The sequence below is a fragment of the Falco biarmicus genome, chromosome 6, assembly GCF_023638135.1.
Source record: "Falco biarmicus isolate bFalBia1 chromosome 6, bFalBia1.pri, whole genome shotgun sequence".
NCBI classification, from domain to species: domain Eukaryota; kingdom Metazoa; phylum Chordata; class Aves; order Falconiformes; family Falconidae; genus Falco; species Falco biarmicus.
In genome coordinates this window covers 11,379,475-11,404,684 of record NC_079293.1, presented here as the reverse complement: position 1 = coordinate 11,404,684, position 25,210 = coordinate 11,379,475, and the positions used below count along the sequence as shown (strand labels likewise).

Genomic DNA, 25,210 nt, shown 5'->3' with positions numbered 1-25,210 from the left:
AAAGTAACAATCAAAGGATTGTTTCAGGAAAACAGCCACCACAAAAAACCTACCCAATTTTTGTCAAGATCCTGTGCCACGTAAACCAAGACAAGTACTCAAACCCCTTGTTACTTCTGAAAATACAGAATATGAGAAATGTTTTTGAACAGATGAAACTGACTGAGAACACTGTGCAAACAGGAACATTGCAATGCAGTAGAAACAGTATCATGATTAGCACAAAATACTTGGACAGCTTTTTCCTACAGATTTTCCTCTTTCTGAGCATGATGCAGAAAGGTAATTTAAGTGGTTTTTGGGATTTTCTTGTTTCTTATGTGTGAAGAGCCGCACTGAATCAAGAGCAAGAATCCCATGCTGGTTTTGATACTTTTAAAAGTAAAATTGGAAATAGTTATGTACTACTAAATTAATTGGAGCTCTTTGTCTAGAAACAATTAAGGATTTATAGCATTTTTTCCCTCCTTCAAGATCACTTAGAAGTTACACAGTATACAAAGTAAGTATTAATGGTGCATTAGACGAGGAGAAAATAAGATCTAGTATGCTAGTAAAAAGTTTCTGGACTGCTCAGTTGCTGGTATGCCTAAAATGGATTGAGTTTTAACTGAATCCAGTTCAGGCTCATTTCAGCGATACAGAGAATGTCTACATTCACTTTTACTGCATCTACTCCCTTAAGTATGTATTTTTTAATTTTGATATTCTGAACTGAATTGTTTTCAAGGAAAAATACTAAAAGCATGGGAAGCTGGAGCTTCTAACTTCAGAAGAAGAGAAACTGCAACCCTGTCTGTATGTTGCCCTGCTTATGATCTCTAGAAAAGCAAAGGCATAAATTAATCTATATTAAGAAACATTTTTTTTAAACTTTTCCCTCGCCTTTTTAAACAAGGCTCCTGAAAGAGTACACATTTCTATAAACACAAAGCAAAATTATTCCTTTTAATACAGTGTCAGGTGGAAGACAGTACTCACCTGTGAAACTAGACAGGAAACTTCTGAAGCGGGTGATTTTTCAGGAAAATAACAAACATCCCTTAATACAGTCACCAATCTTGTTCAGCATACTTTGAGAACGGTGTTCTAACTTCAGGGAGATAGTAATTTTCAACAACGGATGCACATGTAACTACTCATTCCATTTATTGTGGAAACACTGAAGACACAATATAGCTTTAACATACTCCCACTGAACAACTACTAATTTAATCTGAACTTCACACTGTTTATTGTGGAAATGCTGCTGCAGACACAAACTCAGATTTAAACACAGTTCCACCATCAGAGAACATGACACTTCAAGGAAGGTCAAAACAAACTGGCCCTTAAAGATAAAAAGAACAGGCAGATGCCATTTCCTAGAAATGAAAGCAGGTAGGCTCCACTGGAGCAACTTTAGTACTGGGCTTTTCTTTTGGATTGGTGGTAAATGAAAAACCCAGAGCCCAGTGATTTTTCTTCTTTTCTAATTGCTCCAACCCAGGAATCTTTGGCACAGGAATTTTTTTTGCTTTGTGACTACAAGATCATTCAGTCATTTGTTCTTAACAAGGCCGCCGCTTTCACAGACTTCATTTAATGCTACCATGTGGCATTTAACTGCATGTTGTGCAAAGGATGCTCTTGAGTGTGAAATTCTACGTTGATAGGAAACTAATAGCATCAGGTTATTGCACTAGTTCTTTTTTACTCTACTTTTATCTAACAAATAAGGCTGTTGGAGAAGAGTACTGATTTTCATCATTATTCCCTACACTAGCCTTATTTTATGGCATTTACCTTGACAAGCTGACAAATGTATCTACATGCAAGAGGAAATAATTCCACTGCATTGATTTAAAGAGAGAAAAAATGAACTACCAAACGGAAAGTTATTTTAAAGTAAGCATGCAGATATTCTATTTCTAGTTCACTCTTGCACACTGCCTAGATTTAAACCACAGAGTTGCACTGCTTCTGCTTTGCACAGATGAATAAAAATAAGGCCTATTTAAAAAACCTGCACCACAGAGAGCAGTAACACATGGGTTATTCTGTCAGTCGTAACAGTACCTTTTACTTCCTCATCACTCTGTATCAATTGTGAAGCTGTATTCATGAAACAGGGAATGTATATGTATCAAAAACTTGTGTGTAAAATAGATTAAAATTATGTTTGCATTTCTTAGACATCAATTAAAACACTGACAAAATAAAAGCCTTATAAAAGACTGTAGAAAACTAGAGCTCTTCTAGACCTTTGAACAGCAAAAACCCTATCTCATCACGGAAATCAAAACATTTTTTGGGTACAATCCTTTGCATGCTATTCCTCCTTACAGTGCTACATAATCACTTTGCTTTTTCCTCTCATTTCAGTATCAACAAACATCTGCCTACACATTAATTCCGAAAATATTAATTAAAAACTGGAAAGAATTGGAACCTAGCACACCAATTTAAAAAGTTGTCTCTGATCATATATTTGATATCAAGTCTTAGCATGAAACTATTATATTTAATTCAAGTAGTTTCTTGTTAGGAAATAGCACACATAGGCTGTCAAATGATTTTCAGTACCAAAGATATACAGATAAAATAGTTTAACTGAGAAGCTCTGAAGACTCCTAGGCATCAGTCGGGAAGGCACTTTTCCGGTCACGTAATTCTAGTGCATTGGGATTCAGCACAGCTTTGGTATTTCAACATCTCCTTCAATTTCTAGGCAAGTGATATCCACTGACTGCCCAGTCCTGAACTTCTCCACTTGCAAATAATGTAAAGAAAATTGCTCCAAACAGATTAATAGAAGCAGCAATATAGAAAACCGTCTGCCATTCTCCCACAGTATTCTGTTGGGGGGGGGGGGGGGGGGGGGGGGGGGGGGGGGGGGAGGAAAAAAAAAAAAAAATGCAGTCAATGTGCAGCTCCACACTCAAGAAAAACTAATTTTAAAACCAATGCTACATGCCTTGCCTATTTAAATGTAAATTCTATTCAGTATGATTTCACAGCAACATAAAAGCATTATAAACTTAACAGATCAAATCATCAGTATAGTCAACCTCAGTTTAATAATACGGCTTACACAGATCGTCTAACACAGCTCTGACAGGATTATCTGGATCAGTTTATCATCTGAGATGCAGAACCTTCACATCAAAATTCACATTTGCACAAATGCTACACAAACTCAGAGAATCTTACTGTAAGGGGAAACACTACCTTGCTTTTAAGTCAGGCGACCCAGTAGCTGAAGTGCTCTACACTATACAGTTTGCTGTTTTTAACGACTACTGGGTGGATAGGCCAGAATCATAAGGTTTTTAGCCCAAACAAGGTAGCTATCTTTACTCAGATTTCAAGAGGAATCCTCTACACTCTAGTGTTTAACAAAGGCCTTAAGACATGGGTAGCAAAGAGCTGTGGCTTGTTTGGTTTTGGGGTTTCTTTTCTTTTTAAGTAAAGAATTAATATCTGTAGACGTCTTAAACATTTTTTTTATTATTTTTTTTTTTAGTTCCAGGTGACTGCTGTAACAAACCCGTAAACAATCTTACTACAAAACAAGAATAATACCAGGACATTGCATTAGTGTGGGGAAAAAAAACAACCAAACAAGAAAAAAATCCCACTTGTTAAGATGGCTGAAGAATTAATTTGTTTGAACTCATGTATAAATGAACATTTTAATATTATTTTTAAGGAAATCACTGGAATGATCACCAACTCCAAAATTTTAGTTGTATCAATAAACTTATTCCTCCCGTCTTCCTTTCTTAAAGGATTTTAGAATAAGACATACAGTTGATTTAACAAAAAAATAAATTAATCAAACAACTCTGCTCCCTTTTTCTGCCCCAGCCTTTAACTAAACCATCTTGGAAGTAAAATCTAACACTGTTAAAGTTAGGTGTCTTGTGAAACTAACACATCTTAGAATGTACGCACATTACAGGATTAGGACAAAGGGATGCATTATAAAACCCACACATTTGAATCTAGCTTCTCATTCATCTGACAGATGTTGACCTTACAACTCAACACGTGTGACAGCTTGATTTTAAAAAGAGCAAGTAAGAACTTGTCTTAATTTGCTGAAACAATACCACAACTGTCTTACCTAGTTGGCATTTTTACAGAGTTTTACTGTGAAAAAAACATATTAATTTTATTCCTACAGAATATAAGGGATGAATCATTAATATTTTAAAGTCCTACATAGGTCTTGGATTTTACCTTTAAGTAATCAGGTATCTTTTACCTGATCAGAATCAGAAGAATAAAGGAAGGAATTAAGTCATTCACAGCAACGGAACAGTACAACTTAAATGTATAACCCAGATTTCATTTAATGGCTGCAGACTTAAGACGACAGAACTTTCATTCAATGAAGATAAAAACATAACAACTGAAAAAATAGTAAGCAGACTTACGTTATGAGTGAGGTTCTTGGCAATAACTGGCCCCACCATTCCTGGGATAGTAGCAAAAGAATTTGTGATCCCCAGGAGAATTCCAGCATACCTGTAAGAGAAATGGTTAACACTGCTTATTAACTTATCCTGCTTATCAGTCATGGAAACAATTTTGTCACATAGGCCTCATCTTTATTACACAGACAAATTAAAACACAAATATTCTAGTGGGAATGGCTTGCTTTTATTCTAATAAGAACTCACTGACAACTTGGTATGTACATTTTTAGGGACATGGTTTAGTGGTGGGCTTCACAGTGTTAGGTTAACAGTTGAACTTGACCTTAAAGGTCCTTCCCAACTTAAATGATTCTATATGTCCCTCTTTTCCAGAGGCTAGTGACAGAATTTAAGTTAAATTACTCAAGTCTTTGCTCAGGATCCATAATCCAAACTCACGTACCCTTTGCTAAACCACAACCAAACTGGAATGGATCCATTGGAGAAGTTAGAAAACAAACATTACATGCCTTGGAAGGTGAAAGATAAGGAGCATGACAGAATGCTGGTTGGCAACATAAGAGTTGGTTCAGGTATCATTACTAAAAAGTGTCTGCCAAGAAGGCAGTATCACCAGTGCAGATGGGTATCCCTGCTTACACTACAGACCGTGTGCTCCAAAGACCTGAGTTCAGAGCGCTGCAGCAATCCTTCCCTTCAGCGTTCTGTGGGTCAAGGCCAATGGGGAATGGGTCTGAATTAACCAGTTTTGCTGGTTGCCATTCCTGCAGCTCCATTCTGAGGCTTCCTGTTCCATGAATGTGTTGCTATCACACGCACGTGCATGCATATGCACCAGCAGCAGCAAGAACTTGATGGGTAAAGATAGTAACTTGCTTAATATCTGAGTCTCAGCACCTCATCTCTAAGCAATTAAAGATCTCTCTCACAGGAGTGTTGCAATACCAAAAGATGATGTTTGAAACTGTACCACAAGTGCAGACTTGTGAGAGAGACTGAAGAGAAATAAGAGCTAGACATTCTACAGCAGACCTTGACCTTCCAAACACCAGAGTACAGATCCCTGCGGTTCTGATTTTCAAGGTGGATTTGCTGGCTGAAGAAACATATGAAATACTAATAGTTGCAGTTTACCACAGGAGAAAGAAATTATTGCCCAGTGATCATTCTAGGCTGTTTAGCAGAGTGAAATTGTGTCTTCACCAATTTTAACACAACAGAAACATAATTCTCTCTAAAGAGAGATGCATAGCTTTGACATTTTTGTTTACCAAAACAAAAAAATTCAACCATACAGAATTGTTATAAAAGGTTGTAATATGTGTATCCAGTCCAACAATATTGGAGAAACAGGTGGTTTTTCCTGAGAAAGAGAATCAGTTATCTAGCCTAACAGTTGATTGTTTTCTTGAGAGTCAACGCTACGTATCAGTTTAAAGCACAGCACTGTATTTTAGACTGAGCTCCAATGCCTTAATGATAGCGATCTTTATTTCTTACAGATGTAGCATGCAGTCCTCTTACCTTGGAAAGTGTTTAAGAATTAATAAGCCTTTATGAAGCTGAATGTGAAAGCCTAGAAGTTTCCCATAGGAAAAAAAGCACATACTTAAAGGCTTTAAATGGAGTTTTTCTGTAAAACCAAATGAATTTTGTCTTGAACATGTTTAAGCATTACAATACTGCTAACACTCACTTTCAAAAGTAAACATGGTTTGTGTCCCTGGCCGCCAAAGATCTTTGGCAACCAATTACTGGCTAAATGCATCTGGTTATGCTCAGTGTTCCTGACATAGGTTACATTCTTGATAATGCTTACTGTTTGATGCAGATAACTGCTATGCCACTCCCTTAGCACAACGGAGAGTCCCATACAAAATGGGAAAGCAAAAAAATGACATGTCTGTAGAGCAAGACCAACAGTAAGCTGTTGGTCTGGTTCTTATGGCATAGTGGGGATAACCAAATACAAGTCGACTTGCAAAGCAGTTTAGTAGTAAAATCATGATTAAAAAAACCCAGCTATGCAAAGTGCTTAGTGTATAACAGAGCCATGGGAATACTATGAGGGCTCATGCTAACAGCATTACTAAAAATCGTAACCACGGCAATGTATTGATGTATGTATTGGTGAACGTTTGCCTTCATTTCATCCAACAAAGCTCAGAGAGTTGCAAAAAGTTAAGTGTGTGTGTACGTAAGTTATCTTTTCCCTCTCATCTTAGATGGTTTTATATTTTTGTATTTGAAGAAGGTATCCTTCTATGACCTTTGTTACAAGGACATGCCCTTTTCCTTCTATCTTCATTTGGACAGATTTACTCTGAATTAAAGCACACATGTGCTGAATAGAGAACCATCAATTTCAATAAAACAGCATCCAGCCTGACCATGTTGCCATCCAGCAAAGTCTTCCTGCATATGCAACCATTCACCTATAGAGGTGATGCCTGGCCAAAGTCCCTCAACTATCAGCAAGGCACCAGTATACTCCTCCCTTCAGCCTATCTGAGAGGAAAGAAGGGCTAGAGGAGCTTGTCTTGTTTAAATGCAAAGGGAATAAAAGCAGGACTTTGTCAAGGGTAGGAAGATAGAGTGGGATTTGGTCAGAGGGATCAGCAGCAGTTCATGTGGTGAATCTAATTATGCCTGCTGACATGCATCATTATTTTTTTCTTGTGGCTTTTTTCAACAGCTTAAAATACTTTGTATACCATTATATACAACATCACCCTTGAAATAAGTGCAAAGTGAAGTATCAGTCAAATTATAAAATACATACAACATCCTAGTTCTAGAAACCTCAGCTGTCACCTGCACACATCCTTGTGCATATGCCTCACACAGGCACACACTACAGTTGCATGATTTCCTTTTTCCTCTGACTGCTCTGTTGCACTTAGTGGACAGGATGAATTATATTCACTTAATGAGCACCATTTAATATTTTGTTTCACTTCACTTGCTCAATGCATGGACCCAAACCTTGCTTTCTGCATACTATTCAGCTGTTGCAAGTAGAATTTTAATCATCCCAAATGCTTTTCAGTAGAACTTTTCACAATATTAGGTTATTTTCCCAACACTCTTGAGAGGGGGTGACAATGTGAAACCCATCCTATGGACAGGAAATGAAAACATAGGCCAAGAATGTATGTGGCTACTAGATGCTTGATTTGAGATCCTTCGGGTCTCATTTTAAAAGTATTTAACAGCATTGTTCATATATCCAAAGCATAGCTCCACTGACTTCTGCCTGCACTCTGAGTAACTCTGAGTAATTTTTGCCAACCAGAACTGAATAGTTTGAAGATGGATACAAAAACAAGCAATAAATAACCTAGGCCTCAGTTAATCTCACTGGATCCAACATCAGCTTCTCAGCCGAGATGTTTAAATTTGGACTCCAGCTGCTGCAGACTCCCTTTACACATGATGTAGTCTGAGCCAGTCTCAAGAAGTTCCCACCACTCTTCATAACTAAAGACGAGTCCAGATTCCTAAAGCCAGAGGGTATGAACATGGTCCTCACAAGAATCTGACTTAACACGTGCAAACTCTGTGAGAGTTACCCAAATTCTGCCATTAAGTAACTTACAGTAGTAATGCCTTTTGACATTAATGCTTATGTTTTGTATTTTTAAACAGAGACATAAGACAAATTGACTACAAGTTGGAGTTATGTTCTACATTTTTAGGAAATTAACCGTTGCAGTTCTGCAAAGTGAAGCTGGAAACAGAAGTTGTATAATGGCCCCATAATACCCCAGATGCACTGCTTTAACTACATCTTATAAATTTGTGATTTTACCTGATTTAAAACAAGGCACAGCACAGAAACTATTCTTCTTACTTTCATATTCAATTCATAGTACAAGCTGTTAATAGCTGTCCACTGACACCTTCCCTCTTGCTTGGTACCTCATCTCATCTGCCAAGACTGATTGCGCTCCCACTATTTCATATTCATCTGTCAAGTCAAAACTTGTATGTCGTGGTGGACATGACCACCACCCTTCCAACTGCCAAAGCTTGGGTGCCATCTTCAATGTGGACCTGAGGTTTCCCAGAAGTTGTCCAGATTTAAAGATTTGTTTTCTAGGTAACATTTCTATGAAATGGGTCCCCCCCCTCTTTACTTACACTTAAACTCTTTTCATTTTACACATTAGTAGAGAAACACTCCCCTCTTTGGTCATAAAGTCATTTGACCCTGCTCATATCTAAGTGATACCACAAATGGGTAAATGAATGACAAAGCAAAGTACTTGACTTTTACTAGTGCAAAGAATGCTCGTGTGGACTTCCAAAAAAATACATGCACATCCATGCTTTTTAGGAAACTGAAGAATCTGTCAGATCGTGAATTTGTAACACAGTGGAGAAATTACAGCCTCAAGTCTAATTTTCCTTTCTTAAAAGTTAGTCATTTAAGAGCAATTGTACATATCTGATATGTCACCTGCTGATAATGGGTCACCTACTCATGAGAAGATTTTGATACTGATGCATAGAATGTTTTTCAAATACAAATTTGCCTGTATCACAGTGCTTAAATATGGTAATTCATGCTAAATTTTGATAGCTCTGATGGTAAAGCTTAAAAGAGTGAAATATTTAATTGTATCGTGCTGTTCCAAAAACAGTGTCCTATTAAGATCCTGAATCAAATAAGATAAAAATCTAGTAAATATGATTACAGGAATTATATCACTTATTACTGCAGGATCAAAAATGGAATTGTTCTAAACTGTTGTTCCTATCACACCCTCTACCATACTTCCACTTTTTGCAAATACAATGCTTAATCCTGTAAACCTGAGTCGCTGTCAGTGTTTACATTCCAGGTCTGTACAGCACATGGTTTCATAGTTAAGTCTCCCAGGCACCCCCAGCAACACATTTATGACCACTGAATTTTTTTTTGTATCACATGCACTAACAATAGCTTCAGCAATACTTACGAAGGTGCTATGTCCAGGTGGTTGATGCTGTAGCCAGATGTACAAAATCCTCCTAGTGTTGTTGATATGGTTACGAATGCAACAGCCAGTGCATAGTTGCAGCCTATGAATCCAGCTGCTACTAAGAACACCGCAGGTCCAATCATTCCTTTAAGACAGAAATCTTGCAGTCAATGGACTTTTAATATGAGACACATTAAAAGCCTCTATGCTGTGCATACATTTTCTATATAACTTCCACTACCACCTAGTGTACAGATCCAGCACTGCACTACCTGCGTGACAGTGGGCATCAAGCAGGGAAGAGCAGATGGGTCGCAAACCTGTTGCTGCCTCAGGAAACTGTAGCCAGAGCAAGAAAATCCCACCCTAGCTCCAAAGAACAAACTTCAGCTAGATAAAAATTCAACAAAAATGAACAGATACTGAAAGTGACCTAACAAATTAGTTTTATTTATTGTTATAAAAATAACAGGAGCCACACTGACATTGGTGAACAGTGCGCTGCAAAGAAATGATCCCCATTTAACTCCCCAGGCTTCAGGAACAAACACTGACTTCTACAGACCATAATAAAATAAAGCTGGAAGATTTAATATAAAGACATACATACACATATGTATGTATGCATATTTCTCCTGTAGGCAGCTTCTAGAATGAGTTGTACTTAAAAAAAAAAAAAAAAAGATGCTTGAGAGTTTGTTATAGGAACTGCTTTAAAGAAAACAATTAAATCAGCAGAATTAAGAAGGAACAAGGATGGGCACACAGCAAGCAGACTGCAACTTATGTGAATCTCCCCTCTCATCCCTTCTTTCCACTGTCCCCTCTTTTAATCGGCAATCAACATCTTCCTAAATACAACCTTTTACCTGTCTTCGTTAAAAACCCAATCTTGTTGATCTCTTGGTGATTTTGGATCATCTCCCAAATAGTCAAGACTATTTTGGATTCTATTTGATCTTCCTACCCTGGTAGCAACTGTAAATTTTGCAAGTATATTCCTATTCAGTTACTTAAGTCTTAAATAAACAAAATATTGAACAAAACAGGGCTGGGAATAGGCTCACGCAGAACAATACTCCATCTCAGTTTGAGAAAGTCATTCACAAGCAATCATCACCACTTTAATGGTGATTCTGCCTGACCATTTATTTAATCAGTTTGATCGTAAGAATGATGTATCTTGACCTAAACAAAGCTTCTGGCAATCTCTTATCATTCTCTTAACCAATAGGTCTAGTTTTTAATTGAAAAAGATAGGATTTACTCTTGACAAATTAATGTACAAATAAAGCTGCTCCTCTCAAGCCATGCACAATCCTGCCTAGTCTCACAGCAGAATTTCACACTAGTCTCCCAAACCCTTCATTTTTCCAGACTGATACGGTGGTATGTTCCAAACAGAGATGATACTTGCACCTACCTATTAGGGTAAAACATTTGCGAACACAAACAGTGGACAAGTTCTGTTTTTCCCGTAAATAATCAGCAATTTGCCCAGACAGAATTATACATAACCAGCAGCCAAAATAAGGTAGGGCAGACAAAAACCCATTCTGTTAAGGAGATAAAAAAAGACAGTTAAGACAATGAAATGACAATTCAATATGCTGAAAAATCACTTGTCCTAGGGCATTAACAGAGACTGAACCAGAGGTGTCAAAACCACCCACCCACATAACTATTGTTGGTGTTACCATAAGAGAGAAATAGCAGAGCATTTTGAAGTTAACAATGTGTAAATTCTCCATTGCATGACTTAATCCATAACTACTAATGCAGCGAGACCAAAAACTCAAAGATTGAAATCAGCAATTGAGTTCAAGAAAAACAAAACTATACATAAAGGTATCTTGGGGACCTGATCACACAAGTTTCCAGAAACACCAATTTCAAGTAGGACAGGCTATTGAGTGAGTTACTTTAGCAAGTAGAAGCTGTAAATATTATTCAGAATTTTGAAAGTTATATGGAATCTCTGGGGGTTGTACTGCTACAATTCTTCCACGTTACATTATCCCGTATCTATCTGCTGCACCATCTGACGCTGGCTGTAATCACAGACAAGAGTCAGAAGTAGGTATTTCATGAGAACGAGGCTGGACATTCCACGATCCCAAAGTAAAGTTATCATTCAGGACTTGACATTACTTACAGTGGAGTCACCTGTTAACTCCCACTACTTTAAACAAGAGCTGTTTAGAGCCTTCTGCCCGATTCTGCATGGTTTTTCTGATGAGGGGAAAAAAGTGGTTCTACTAAACTGCATAAATTTCCAGCCCTTCCATACAATTGTGGAAATTATTGATAACAGAGCTATAATTTGACTTAATCTCTGATTAAAAAGAGGTATGTGGATAGCTATTGGATAGAAATACTCTTAACATCTATATACTATTATAAAATGTGTATTTGTCAAAGCAGAAGTGAAAGCTCTCCTACGAAATTTATTTTTAAATGAGATGAGAAACACATTCCCACCTGAAATCCACTCTATCAGAACTCAAACATGCTGCCTGTTAGATTCCAATGCTCATCTTTCAAAAGCAGTAAGTAAAATTTTGAAAAAGAGAATATAGTCTCAGTAATAAAAGCCCCCTAACTTCTTTTGAAGCACTGTTCAAAGACACAGCATTATTTTTAACCTATCCCATTATTATAGGATGGAAACCGGTGCACTACACAGTAGCAACTGTATAATATTTCAACAGTAATGCAATTTCCATCTAAACAGCTGGCAACAAAGTTAGTCCAACACCATTATGCAAGTGAATTTAAGTCACTCCAAAAAGAAGAAACATTACCCAGAGACACAGGAAACCACTTCAGAGCAGAACCTATTAGCATTTAATGCAGTGGCATTTTGTAAAACACCTGCAATTGAGGGCTGTGGTAGCAAATGACTTTCATAGATGACTATGCAGGTATTCCCTCAAGAGGTATAATAAGTAACCTGACCAGCAACTTCAGGTGTGGTTTTTTTTCCAGCCATTTTGCAGCTTGCCTACTGCAACATTCTCTTCTAACATGGAGACTCCCCATCTTTTTCTCTCAAGATTGCTGGCTTCATCTCTTTCTTGCATGGTGCGCATCTTCAGTTTGCTCTAAACTAGTCTCATGTGTTAAAACAGGAAAAGACTATGCTAAACTTCTTGAAATTTCTGAGCACGTTTTTACTTAAGCTTAGTTTACCTGGAGAAGCTGGTACAGCTATCAAAAACCTTCTAATTAAAGAAAGACCAGTACAGTAAATTAATTGCTATAAATAAGAATGTTCCACATGCCCTGCCCTCATAATTTTTTCCTGATGAGTAATTTTCATTTTTAAAAATTTTCTTGAAGAGCACTGTATCTGACCTTAATGGCTTTGTTTCATCCTATCTACCCTGCTCATTGAGGGAAGGAAAGAAAATTATGATTTGGAAAGGTATGCAATCAGACTGAAGCTTCCCACCCTGGCCCTCCCTTCCCCACCCCCCCCGCCTTAAATTACTTTAAAAAATGCCACTTGTTCAATTATTAATTATTCCCTTAGCTTTATTTTTCTGTTTTAACTGGAAATGTTTTCCTTTATGAGTGAACAAAGAAATAAAGATAGGATTTCAGAAGCCATAAAACACGTATAAAATCTGAAGCAATCATACAAACCATAAACCAGAGAAAAATATTTTTATAGTTATTGTTTTAAATCAGAGCAGGTAAAAATGAGTAATATGCATCTTCAGCCACAAAAATGAGCTTGAAAGCTAGCATTAAGCTAAATGTCAAGTAAGTCCTGAAAAAAAAGTGGAAATTACAAGGCAGGCAACAGTTTTTAATGCATCTGCTTAATTGTAAGGATTTATTTTACTATTTCCCAGCTATACATCTACATTCCAAGGTTCTTAAACTGGTTGCTCTATTCTAAACAGCAGAGAAGATCCCCGTTACTTAATTTCTTTAATTCAGAAGAAAGTGACTATATTTTTATCTTACCTCCTGTGCATCAAACCGCAGGATCTCCTTCATGTAGGTGGGCAAGAGTGTAAGAAGAGTATAGAAAGTCCAATTATAAGAAAAGTGTGCCACAACGATAGCCCAGAGTGGAAGGGACTCCAGTATAGGTCTCCAGGGAACAGATTTCAGTGTCGAAAGCTAGCAAGCAGAAGACAGAGAAAAAGGGAAGAGAAAGTGTAATCAGGACATTGACGTGAACATTTAGCAAATATAGTGTTTTGATCCTACCTAAATCTATGCTGAGCATTCATTCTGAAGGGCACAAGGAGTCTGTCAATAGATGCAAGTCATCAGCAATGAATGAATTACTGTGTTCAGTTCTCACTGAAGATATACTAATGTACATTACTGTTCTGTTGTTTACTATTGCAAAGTAAACCAATTACTATTGTTTTGTAATCAGAATTTCAAAAAGTATGATTTCCCTTGTTGACATTTTTTGCCTCCTGCTTTTACTATAAATCATTAAATATTTAAAGTCACCCCTCACGCGTTTATCTAAATGAATCTGTCCTACTTAATGCTAGATACTAACTTTGGTCTCTCAGCCAGCTTCACAGGCTGTAAATACATATTCCCAATCACAGGAATAAACTCTTATTCACACTTTAGGAACTGGCTCATCAGCATTTTCAAAATGTTTTTTCAGCAAAAAGTAATCTCTTCCTTACTCTAGAAGACACGTCGAAAAGAAGTTGTAAAATGTAATATTGCGAAGTTTAAAGACATTATACAGGTCAGGATCTGGTTTAAAGAGAAGTGATGGACTTCAGCTTTTTATTTAAAAAGCCCCACAACAAAGTCTGTGACAAAAGGCATTATTATAAATGCTTTGTTTGATTACTGATTGTTTCTCACTTATACAACTGCACTACATTTTTAATTTGTTTGACAAACATTGTCTCCATCTCAGATTAAGGATGTTTTTGTAGGCATCAACAGAGCATGATGCTAATGACAATATTTGTGGTTTACATTCTCACTTAAGTATGATTATAACAAAGTGCTATACCTGATCTTTTAGAGAAGAGAGTATATATTCTCTTTCAGCACATGAAATGTTCCTGTGAGTTTCTGGTGTATCACTAATGAACCACATCCAGAAGAAGAACCATAATACACCAAGTGCACCTATTGTTAGGAGAAGATGGGTGAAAAGATAGAAATAAAAACATAAGCAGTTATGTCGAGTGAATGACACTCTCTGATTACTTAGTTGCAAGTTTTTTTCCAAATACTCCAATATAATTTTAAATTAACATTATTTTTCTATCTACTTACAAACAGTAGTTCCCCAAAGTGTCTTAACAATACACATTTAGAAGTAATAAACAATAAAGAGGACTAAGCAGGAAAGTGGTTTTGGTTAGGTTTTTTTCCTTCCACTTGTGGAAGTGCCTCACACAACAAGAAAGTTGCATACACACACATACTGTATTTTTATCAGTCACATGAAATGGCCACAAAGGATATGGCTCACCCAGAGGAAATAAAAAATCACATTAGGTTTAAACACAAAAAATACTTGTGCACATACAGAGAATATCACTACATAGAGCTTAACCGACATACCAGTCCTCCTTTTCTTTAAGCCAATCCCAGAACTGTCACTTGAAAAAGGTAACTTATTTAATAGTCAGTCCAAATCGACTATAGTTTTATATAACCACAGCATTGTAAACTTATTTACTTTTGTCCAGTTCTTTGTTTTGAATTCTTTTTATTTATACAAAAATTGGAGGTGGTTTTATTGAGGAAAGTGTAACCCTTGTCTTTTATTCTGATTCTCCCTTCCCCATGCATTATAGGAAATGGCTCAGACATGTAAACAGACCTGCAAAAACATCAGTTAGAACATGACACGCTGTTAGAAAATATTTTCTGTGTTTGAGCTTCTTCTAGAACATAACTCACAGCAAACATGCTATGCCTTGCATTTGGGGCATTCCTTCAGGGTTCCTGTGACTGTTAGATTTTCCACACAGTTCCCATTTAAAGCAGCAGTAACTTTTCACATGTTCTTTTATTCAGAGTAGAAGTGTGTTCCTGGGATTAAAGTTATTAACTCAATTTCACACTTCAAATAAGAAATTTCAGCCTGCTGTTCCAAGTGGCAGGAGAGTTAAGAACATTTGACTTGTACCAGCTTTTGTCCAACTCAGGGACAGCTTTGCTCATTGGAAGCAAGACTTACAGAGCCACACACAGGAATCTACGTAACTAAGTATCTCTAATTTCCCAGGAGGAATAAAACAGTAACACTACATGTCAAACATGTTTTTAAAGTTTAAAATAAGTTTTATAATATATCATGCTTTTAAAAAAGAATATGGGCTGTACTTTCAATAATTGAAAAAACACTTACCAAATATGTAAAACACGTAAACCCAGTTCATATAGTAGCAAATTAAACCAGATAGTGGTAGAGAGACAACAGTTCCCAGCTGTGCACCTACCAGAAGAAAGCAAAACAAAGCAGAAAACAAAAAGAAAAGTAGTTTAAGGGGTCTATAGGAGATCTAAGTGGCATATCACTTATGTTATTTTTCTGTAATAAATCATGCAGAAAAGATTTATCACCCCAGTATGGGGCTGAGAGAAACACAGACACAATAAGCTGCTTTGGCAGCTCCAAATAAACAGAGCCAACAAGCCCTAAGCATCCAAAATTGCAAGTAAAAAGCAATAAGAGACAGGCATTCTTGGCACATTTGTCTCCAATAAAGTGATGCCTCTAGTACATCCAAAACAATGCAAGTGAGTCAAATGGAATTGCTGCAAAACACAAGAGAGCTGATCACAGTATAATTGAGGACTTGGGGGAGGCGGGGGTGGGGGGGTATAATATTTTGTGTGTGTGACTGGTAATCTGTTTGCATTTCTATTAACTACTACCACCTCCACAGAAACAGGAATGCTAGAAACAAGAGCCAGAAGACATCCATATAACCGGTAGGTTCAAATCCCATGGTCCCTGAATTCAACAGGGTGTAGGACCAGGCAAGGACAAAGGGAAAATGAGTAGATTTCAGTTCAGATACAAGCCAAAAGCAGGAAAGAACTATTCCTATGAGTTTATAATTCAATATACATTTTGCAAAGGATGGCAGGTTCCTCCACTCCAAATTTAAACCAGAAACCCAAACCATGTTATTTACATACTTAGGAACTCTACTGGTGATACATAGCAGACCTTGCCTCTTATTTTTAGTTATATGACCAGTTCTCCAAACCTAATCTCAATTTAGAAAACATTAGATTATGTTGATACACTGGCTGCCTAGATTCCATCTTCATGGAAACAATTATTTTTGAGGCAGAAAAATTCAACCACAAACAACAAAACCACATACGTCATACAAAATATAAATCAAAACAACAACTACATATAATCTTAATCATACGTTCTCTTAGAAAATTAATATGATCATAATTAAATAAACCACAGATCACATGACTGCTAACCATGAAAATGTGGGGAAAAGGAAACACTGCAGTTTACACAAGATGCCTTATCCATCCATGACTTAACAATTGGCCGTTCAAGGCCCCAGACTCCTCTTACTAGTACATTAGCATATAGTTTCACAAGATATAAAAGGACAGTTTAAAAGCTCCCAATTGTTAAATGCAGTAGAAGCCATTCCCAGCTCTGTGCTCTCTGCTTGTGCGCTGGCTCTCAGACAGAGACATAATTTTAAAGCAGATTTAATTCATTATTAAGGCCAAAAACAAATACAAAAAAGAGAAAAAGTTTTCTGCTGCATTAGGTAGGTTAAAGTGGCTCATGGAAGGGTCTGATGAGTGCCTGAAATAGCACAAAAGAAGGAATGAGACACTTGGCTAGGAGGAAAATGGGGAAATGTGCAGAAGAAAGGGTCAAGGCTTCATTCCTGTTAGCACAAGTGAGTCACTAGACTGGTTTAGCTGCCTGAGAAACTAGCCACAACTTACATGATATAGCCCTGTCTTCTTGACGAAGCCCAGGCCGAATAGGAAAGCTGTAACAGAATTATACTAACAAGAGTGAGTGAAACAAACCATCACATCATTAAGTGATTGCAAAATTTGTCATCCTCAAAGAAATAACATCAATTTTGACTAGTAAATTTAGAAATCTACGCTTTTCATCTGCCCCACAATGTGACTGGCCAATAAATCCCTAGAACAGGCAAAGGCTCAGTGAAGATGGGCAAAAGCAATGTGTCAGTGAAGCTCAGGGAATAATGCAGGGTGTGACTGCCCACAGCTGTTTTGAAGAAAGCCGACTTTATCTCAACAGAGGGGACCAGAGGGTGGCCTTTGTTTTAGATAAACAGCTATGTCAGTTAAGTGAATCAGCTGGTGGTGCAAATGTTTCTCCCCAGGTTCATTCAAAGTGTGGCTGTTTCCCTGAGTTAGCCAGACCAGCATGACAGGAGCGAATACATGCATCAGCCCAACATCAAGTATGAAAACTAAACAACTAAGCAGAATTTCTAAGAGAACAACAGACTTGAGCTGCCTTCAACCCGAATGTGTATTGCAATTGTTGTATTTTGCCAAGTGTTAACTTACATCTGTACTGTGCTTTCATATATTTTGTACCACACTGCTAAATCAAATCCTGTGTAACGTCAAATATCTTCAAACAAGCAAATTTGATATCAAATATTACACCTTCCACGTGTAGAATATCTAAGAGAATCTGGTCAGAGAGTTTCGGACTCTGACAGGGAGCTCTTGCAACAAGACCTGGGACCTTGGACATTTTCTTCCTTGAGTTCTGGTCAGAGAGTTTCGGACTCTGACAGGGAGCTCTTGCAACAAGACCTGGGACCTTGGACATTTTCTTCCTTGAGTTCCTCCAAAAACACTTCACAAAACCCACAAAACCCCAAACATTTCTATCCTGTGATTCTGCCTCCAGGTTTTTGTTCCTAATACTAAGTCTCCTTTATTTACAGTATCTTCTCTTAATCAGCTTCACAGTAACTATTTGCACCACTTTTTACCAAAGTTAGACTGAAGTTTATACTTAGCTGCAGATCTTTTTCTCAGGGTTATAAAAGCCATGAATAAATGAAGATAATGAATGCAAAGTAATATTTAATTCAATGTTATGCTTTCCACATTAAATGTAAATCCCTTTGATTTAAGTCAATCCTCCCTGTTACTGCAGTAAAAATGTATAATCCCATTATCAGCGTGGGAATTTCTCACCTGCATATGAAATACTAAGAAGCTTGCTGCGTTCCAGTGGAGGAGCCCAAGAAGACCACATTGAATGCATAGCTGGGAAGGTAACACCCTAGAAAACAACATTTAATTCTGTTGAAATGCAACAATTTTACAACTCCTTTGGAGTTTGCATGTTTCGAAGCATATTTAATTAAAAAGCAGTAGTACAATCTGTTAGTTTCTTGTTTAGCAAGAAACCACTTTAAAAAAAAAAGCGTGCAAGGTGTGAGAGTAAGGAGGCAGAATTAATTTCTCTTGCTTTTGATTCTGTATATACTGGAAAACCTGCAAGAATATAAACAATACTGTTCTGGGTTCCTGGTTTCTGAAAAATGAGAAAGGATAACTCTCATTTTGTCTCAAGTGTCATTACAAATAAAATCTTGTGTCCTTTGAAAAGCTTAGGCTAAAATACAGTGCAAACTTTTTAACTATTCAAAAAATTTAAAACTAAGCTACTTAAAAGCTACCAAAAAAAAAAAGCTTACTACAAAAGCCACAATACTACTCCAGCATACCAACACCTACAGGGTCTAATAACTACAATTTTATTAATAAACTACTCAAATACATTTTCAAGTTACACAGAGAAAAAGGATTACCTCTCCCAGTCCTTCCAAGGCTCTGACAGCTATGAGGTAGCCAACTCCCAGATCTGCAGCTAAGGGAGTAAGCAGGGTGAATACAGATGTACCAAAGACGCCAAACCCCATCAATAGCTTCCCTCCAATTTTGCTTGCAAGATATCCTCCTGGAATCTGAGTAACAATATAGCCATAGAAAAAAGAACCAAGGATCCATCCCTGAGTATCAGCGTCCCAAGAATACTTTTCCCCCTAAAAAGAGAAAAAACCCACAAAATGCAGTAAGTTCAAAATAGCAGTTTCTCTGACCATATATTACATAACTTTGAGCCATCATTTAGTCCTTTATACCTAAATTACAAATCCTTTGTGGCCTCCTCCTTAGGGTCTCCTATCTCTAAATATATCTGTACTGTGTTCAAAGTTGTGTTTAAAGCAAATTCAGGTAGTTCACAGTCTGTCCAGACACATCTTGCTCTAGCCCAAGTATGAAAATCTTCACAGCGTGAAATATAAGTGCTCAGGCAGTTACCCCTTTCTGAGTTCTAAGCAGCTTGGGTTAGGTGACACAGGTACAGATTACGTGGTCTGCATGAGCCTGAATCCCACTTCTGTATCACAGTGTGGACATTCTGTCATGCTTTAGAAAACGGCTCTTCCTGCAGGACATTTATGGACGGAAAAGCAAACAAGGAGATACAGTGCTTAAATATAATATAAAGAAAGCGCAGCCAAGGACAGGACTCACTAGGTTAGGTAGAATAATGGAACAAACAACAGAGGGAAGATGAGTTTAGCAAAGTAATAAAAACAAAGGTTACTGAGATAAGGGGCCTGAAGCTATGAAGTCAGCCAGCAAGAAGACATGAACTGTTGCCCAATAAAGTGATTCTTAAGTTTGGGATCACTTCCAAAAGCCCAATTTATGAGCATCTAAATAAGCAGTACACATTTCGCAGAAGTGATGAGACAAAAATCTTCTTCCCATAAAGTTCACAATTATAATTTGCTCATTATAAATAATAAATGACCTCTAAATCATAAAATCATAGAACGGTTTGGGTTGGAAGGCACCCTAAAGATCATCTAGTTCCACCCCTGCAGGGACACCTCCCACTGGACCAGGTTGCTCAAAGCCCCATCCAACCTGACCTTGAGCACTCCCAGGGATGAGGCATCCACAGCTTCTCTGGGCAACCTGCTCCAGTGCCTTACCACCCTCACAGGGAAGAACTTCTTCCCAATATCTAATCTAAATCTACCCTCTTTCAGTTTAAAGCTATTTCCCCTTGTCCTGTCACTACATGCCCTTGTAAAAAGCCCTTCTCCAGCTTCCTTGTAGGTCCCCTTGAGGTACTGGAAGGCTGCTACAAGGTCTCCCTTCTCTTCTCCAGGCTGAGCAATCCCAACTCCCTCAGCATGTCTTCACAGAAGAGGTGCTCCAGCCCTCTGGTCATCAAAACCAAGCAAACAAAATGAAGGCAGGAAGACAGGAAGAATGCTCAGTAATAAACTTCAATTATAAGATGAGATCTACGCAAGTCCAAATTCACAAAGTTGATGATTTGGCTTTTTTAAAAGCAGTTCTGTTCAGTTAAGAAAAGTGATTTTAAGGATTACTGGAAAAGAAGTCAGAGACAAAGGATATGAAGACAAGAATCATGATCTGGGAAAGAGGAAAGAGATCAAAGAAGGGAGGAGAAAGATATTGCATGTTAATTTGTAATGAAACTTCACGCCATGGAGACTGTATGAAGAACAGGCAAATATGAACAGTGATGTGAGCTCTGACACAGATATAACGGTAACAGTTGATTGCTGACATATAAAACAGTGAGTCACAGTAGATCTACAAGGTCAGATTGGTCAATTGGTAAGGAATAGCACAGAAAGGATGTATGTAAAAAAACCCTAACCCTGAGCACAGCACTTTTGAATTAGCTCGTCATTTAAGGCTATTATTCAGAATAGCTTTAAAAGAACCACTGACAAGACTATCTGGTAACAAACAGCCTGTTCTCTTGCCACCTAAGCATGAGTCATCAATCACAGACTTCTACTCAAAACACTTTTACATGCCACATTACAGGACAATACGTTTCAGACCTCACCGTTGTGTTGCGAGGAACATTTATGGTGGAAGAATGCTCTGGACACACATTGGAAGTCGTATTCTTTGCTAAGGTTGTGTTAGGTTCTACCATATCCACCAGAGCAACGCTTAGGTTCACACGTAATGCATACAGGAGGAAGAACCCAAAAAAGGCCAGTAGTGCTAGATTGTAGCGAGCCGAGCAGCATGCAGGGACTGAAATGAAAGCAAATGAGAAATTTTTGTTTTAGCAGAACCTAACAAAATAGGAACTACTGATAAGTAGCTTTTACTAGTAATCTCAGAAATTTATGGGTAATAAAAAATATAGGCAAGAAACCAAGCTAAGCATTCTAGTCTTCAGGGGTGTATTCTATAGGTGTAGAGGCTGGGGGCTGGAGCGTGGAAAGCCCACTTTTCTACTGACTTGCAAAACAAATCTAATTCCGGTTCAGACAACTGGTAGCTACCCACACAAGTGTAGGGACTGCAGTGGAAACATGGTGTATGGTCTGCAGAAATGATCTAGAAACACGGTTTCAAAAACTCCTCTCCAAAATACAGTAATATTTATTCAACGTAGAACTTTGCACTAAAAAAACCCACAACCCTCTAAGATTAGCAGGAAGTGGTTCAAGAAAAAGAGAGACTTAAACCAGTGTTAAAAACAGTCATTGAGATTCCAGGCTGTTTTCTAGGACAAGTTTTCCTTCTCTAAGTTGGCTTATAAAGGAATATGCATTTGCTGACAGCTGCCAATCAGAGAAAACTAGCAGAAAGGGGAATGGCAAACACTGTGAAACAGCACCACTTTCCTGGTTGCGCAGTACACCCCGCTTCCAAGTCACCATACAGCAATGAAGTTGACAACGGAAAATGAGTCTTAAGATTCAGCATAAAACCTGTGTTGTGGCATTCAGTTGATTCTGTCAGCAGTTTAAACCCAGATATCAGACTTTGCACTGTAACACTGCTATTGATTCCTGTTTACAGTAGTACAAGGCAGCATTTGGCAAAGATTGGTCATCAGTATCAGGAGATTCATATCAGAGTTGAGCTGTAACTTGGCCAGCATATCACCAGTGGCAATGCATTTTCTATCTATACAACATAGAGTTCACAGCTCTGCAGACGTTCTTTATGAGCTGGGAATGCCTGACCCTCCTGAGTGAACCATCAAACTGTTGAGAAACTGCTTGAACAATCTGCTGAATTTACAAATAGGGGGTGGAGTTTCTCCCCTTGTGAGGAAACTACAATGCTGACAGAAAATTTTAAAACTTGGACGCCTGGAACTCTGGGACGGTTAAGGATCAGCACCTTCAGATATTACATCAGTCTACAGTGATCTCATCTTTCTCTGACTGTTCACAATTCAAACGTGAACAAGTACACCTATGAACAACATGATTCATTGGAGCTTCCTCTGCCGCTGCAGTACGTCTCTTGACTTGATTCTCTATCTGCACTAAGAATCAAAAAGCATGCCCTGTGGACAAGCTATCTAAAGACTTTCCCCTTCCCAGTAGCTTCCTTGAAACAAGGAATGAACCTATGAGATTGTGTGTTTTTCAGTGGGGGCACCAACAGAGCCTTCCTGCAAGACTGTATTTTCCATGAAAGTAGTAGAACTTCCCCATTTTTGATTTCTCTAACCCTGACCAACTTTATGTGAAGTTCACAGCGGCTGCACAAGTTGTTAAAATGACAGAGATGCTGGTTTTGCTATGTTCACTTAGTAAAGAGTAATAAGTAAGGCTACTGTACAAAAATGCAAAATGTCTTCCAGACCTGTGGTAATTGCAGCTTGCCTCAGCAGCATTTGAAAAAGGCATATCTGATTTTTAAATGACATGAAGGAGAGCAGCCAAGATTTTATTGCTTACTTTAAAAACAATAGGCACCAAGTACAGGAAGCATTTACTGCACAAAAACTAGTCAAGCAGCTTCTTTGTCCTTATTGTTGTTTAAAAAGCAATTTGTCTTAAGTAGAAAATGTATAGTGACATAATTTATAACAATGAATAGAATTACAGGTAAAGCTATTTAACCTTTCCACTGCCTGTATTTGCTGGGGTTAAACAATATTAACAGAAGGCTGAATATCACACTGATGATGCAACCCCTCCTTGGAAATGCAGATTAACTGGAACATGCATTACTTCTCTGGAAGTCTCTTAGTGTTACACACCTTGTCTGGAGAGCAAGCTCCACAAGACAGTGCGAGAACTTAAGATCACTAACGTTGGATTTTTTTAAACTGTAAATAGTTTATCGTAAAAAAAATAATAATCTAACAAATACATAGATCTGCAAGTCTGAAACAAATGGCTGCTGACTTACTGCTTCCCTGTCTTTCCACCAAGTGTGTTTGCAATACCTGAGAATATTAGATCAGGTTAACAGAACAGAAGATTCGAGAAGATTCCAGATGCATTTCAGACACCCATCTCTTCAGGGGATTGCTATAAGCAACGAGACACAAACATTCACCCCCCTAAAGTTTAAGACGGCTAACCATAATGTTCCAGGCCTTACCTTGACTGGTAGTCTTGGGTCCTACCTGCATAGTTAATTCTGATTTCAGGGGCATGTTTTATAAAAAACGTAGCCCTAGTTGAACAAGATTCTTCAGCTGCAGTTAAAAAAAAAACAGGTCTGTGCTGCAAGCTGCATGGCAGTTAAAGGAAATTGCTCTTCTGCTGTATTTTTCCTTGTGGGTGAGGCGAACCACCTCAAGTGAAGCACGGTGCATTGTGCAAACTTAAAAACGTATCGCTTTAGTAACTGACTTGAATGCAAATTTCCCTCTTTCTGGCACTTTTCAGTTACTTTCTTAGCAGCCCCTCTTGCTGCAGTTGTACATTTCTCAAGTAGGTTAGAGTATTTTTGCATGGCATACTGAAGAAATGTAAAATCACGCTGTACTCTTGACAGTTTGCACGTTCCGGGAAACAAAGCAGCACAGGCACCTCCCTAAACATGTGAGCTGTGCTGTAAGCCCTGACCCTATAACGACCCTCATCTCCTATCATTATCCTCGTGCCTTCTCCCACCTTCCTTCCTCTCCATACTCCCATTTCCTTCCTCTCCATACTTCCAAAGCAAGCAATTAGTCCTACTCAAATTCTGTCTGAAAATGAAATACTGCCATAACCTCGGCAGACCCCCACAGTCACTCACCGCTAGGCGGGCGTTTAGGCTGGCACTGCCCCCTCGCCCTCACGGCAGGGCCGCGGAGCCGAGGGCAGGCACTGCGCACCTGCCTCCCGCCGCGCCCCGAACGTCACAGGCGCCTCAGAGCGCGGGGTGAATCTCCCGGGCCCGCGGGAGCCGGGCGGCCGCCACGCTGACTGGGGCGCCGCGACCACCTGCGAGCCCCGGGCCCAGGCCCCGGCCCCCACAGGGACGCGCTCGGCCCGCGCCCCGCAGCTGCGCGGCGCCATGGCAACGCGACGCCGCCACACCCGGGCCGCGGCACCGCCAGGGAGGCGGTGCCGGGCTCCGCGGCCTCGGGCGGTGCCGGTCCGCAGCGAGCAGGGAGCTCGGCCCGGCGAGGTCTGCCGGGGCGGTTGCCCTCGGTGCCGCCTCCCGCTTCTCTCACCCGTGCCGGGCTGAGACTCCTTCAGCAGCGGGGTGCGGTCCTCTCCCTCCTCGGTCTCCATCTCGCTGCCACACGGACCGCGCAGCGCGCCCAGGGCCAGACCGCCAGCCGCCACCGCTGAGAGGACGGCAGTGCGGCTGCCCGCGCCGCAGCCCGCCCGCCCCGCGCTGCTCTGCGGTGCTGTGCCCCGCCGGTGCCGGCCAGCGGCAGCTGCAGCCCCTGGCGGTCATGTGATGAGCACTGACGGGCGGAAACGGCTTCAGCCGCAGCGCGGCACCGCTCCCGGCCCGCCCTCGGCGGCCATCTTTGGTGAGGGCAGGGGC

General features: G+C 39.1%; 1 protein-coding gene across 3 annotated transcripts; it reads right to left on the bottom strand.

Annotated features, from left to right (window-relative positions):
• Nucleotides 1–1,126: 1,126 nt before the first annotated feature.
• On the bottom strand, nucleotides 1,127–25,125 carry SLC17A5 (solute carrier family 17 member 5). Of its 3 annotated transcripts, none has more exons than XM_056344092.1 (11): nucleotides 24,888–25,125; nucleotides 21,303–21,499; nucleotides 19,210–19,443; nucleotides 18,590–18,677; nucleotides 15,753–15,839; nucleotides 14,400–14,518; nucleotides 13,367–13,525; nucleotides 10,815–10,947; nucleotides 9,389–9,536; nucleotides 4,422–4,512; nucleotides 1,127–2,837 (listed from the first exon to the last, which is right to left on the bottom strand). In XM_056344092.1, the coding sequence occupies exons 1-11, from the start codon at nucleotides 24,946–24,948 to the stop codon at nucleotides 2,700–2,702; spliced, it is 1,455 nt and encodes a 484-aa protein (XP_056200067.1). In that variant the 5' UTR covers nucleotides 24,949–25,125; the 3' UTR covers nucleotides 1,127–2,699. The 3 variants fall into 3 exon arrangements, with proteins under 3 accessions (XP_056200067.1, XP_056200070.1, XP_056200068.1); XM_056344095.1 differs by lacking the exon at nucleotides 24,888–25,125 and adding an exon at nucleotides 24,467–24,487; XM_056344093.1 differs by lacking the exon at nucleotides 24,888–25,125 and adding an exon at nucleotides 23,822–24,315.
• Between the last annotated feature and the right edge of the window lie 85 nt (nucleotides 25,126–25,210).

Coding starts and splice junctions, on each gene's coding strand:
- SLC17A5 (XM_056344092.1), bottom strand. CDS start 24,948: ATGGAGACCGAGGAGGGAGAGGACCGCACCCCGCTGCTGAAGGAGTCT. Junction 13,526..14,399: donor TCTCTTCTCTAAAAGATCAG/GTATAGCACTTT, acceptor TCTGCTTGCTAG/CTTTCGACACTGAAATCTGT. Junction 4,513..9,388: donor CACCTGGACATAGCACCTTC/GTAAGTATTGCT, acceptor TTTCTCTTACAG/GTATGCTGGAATTCTCCTGG.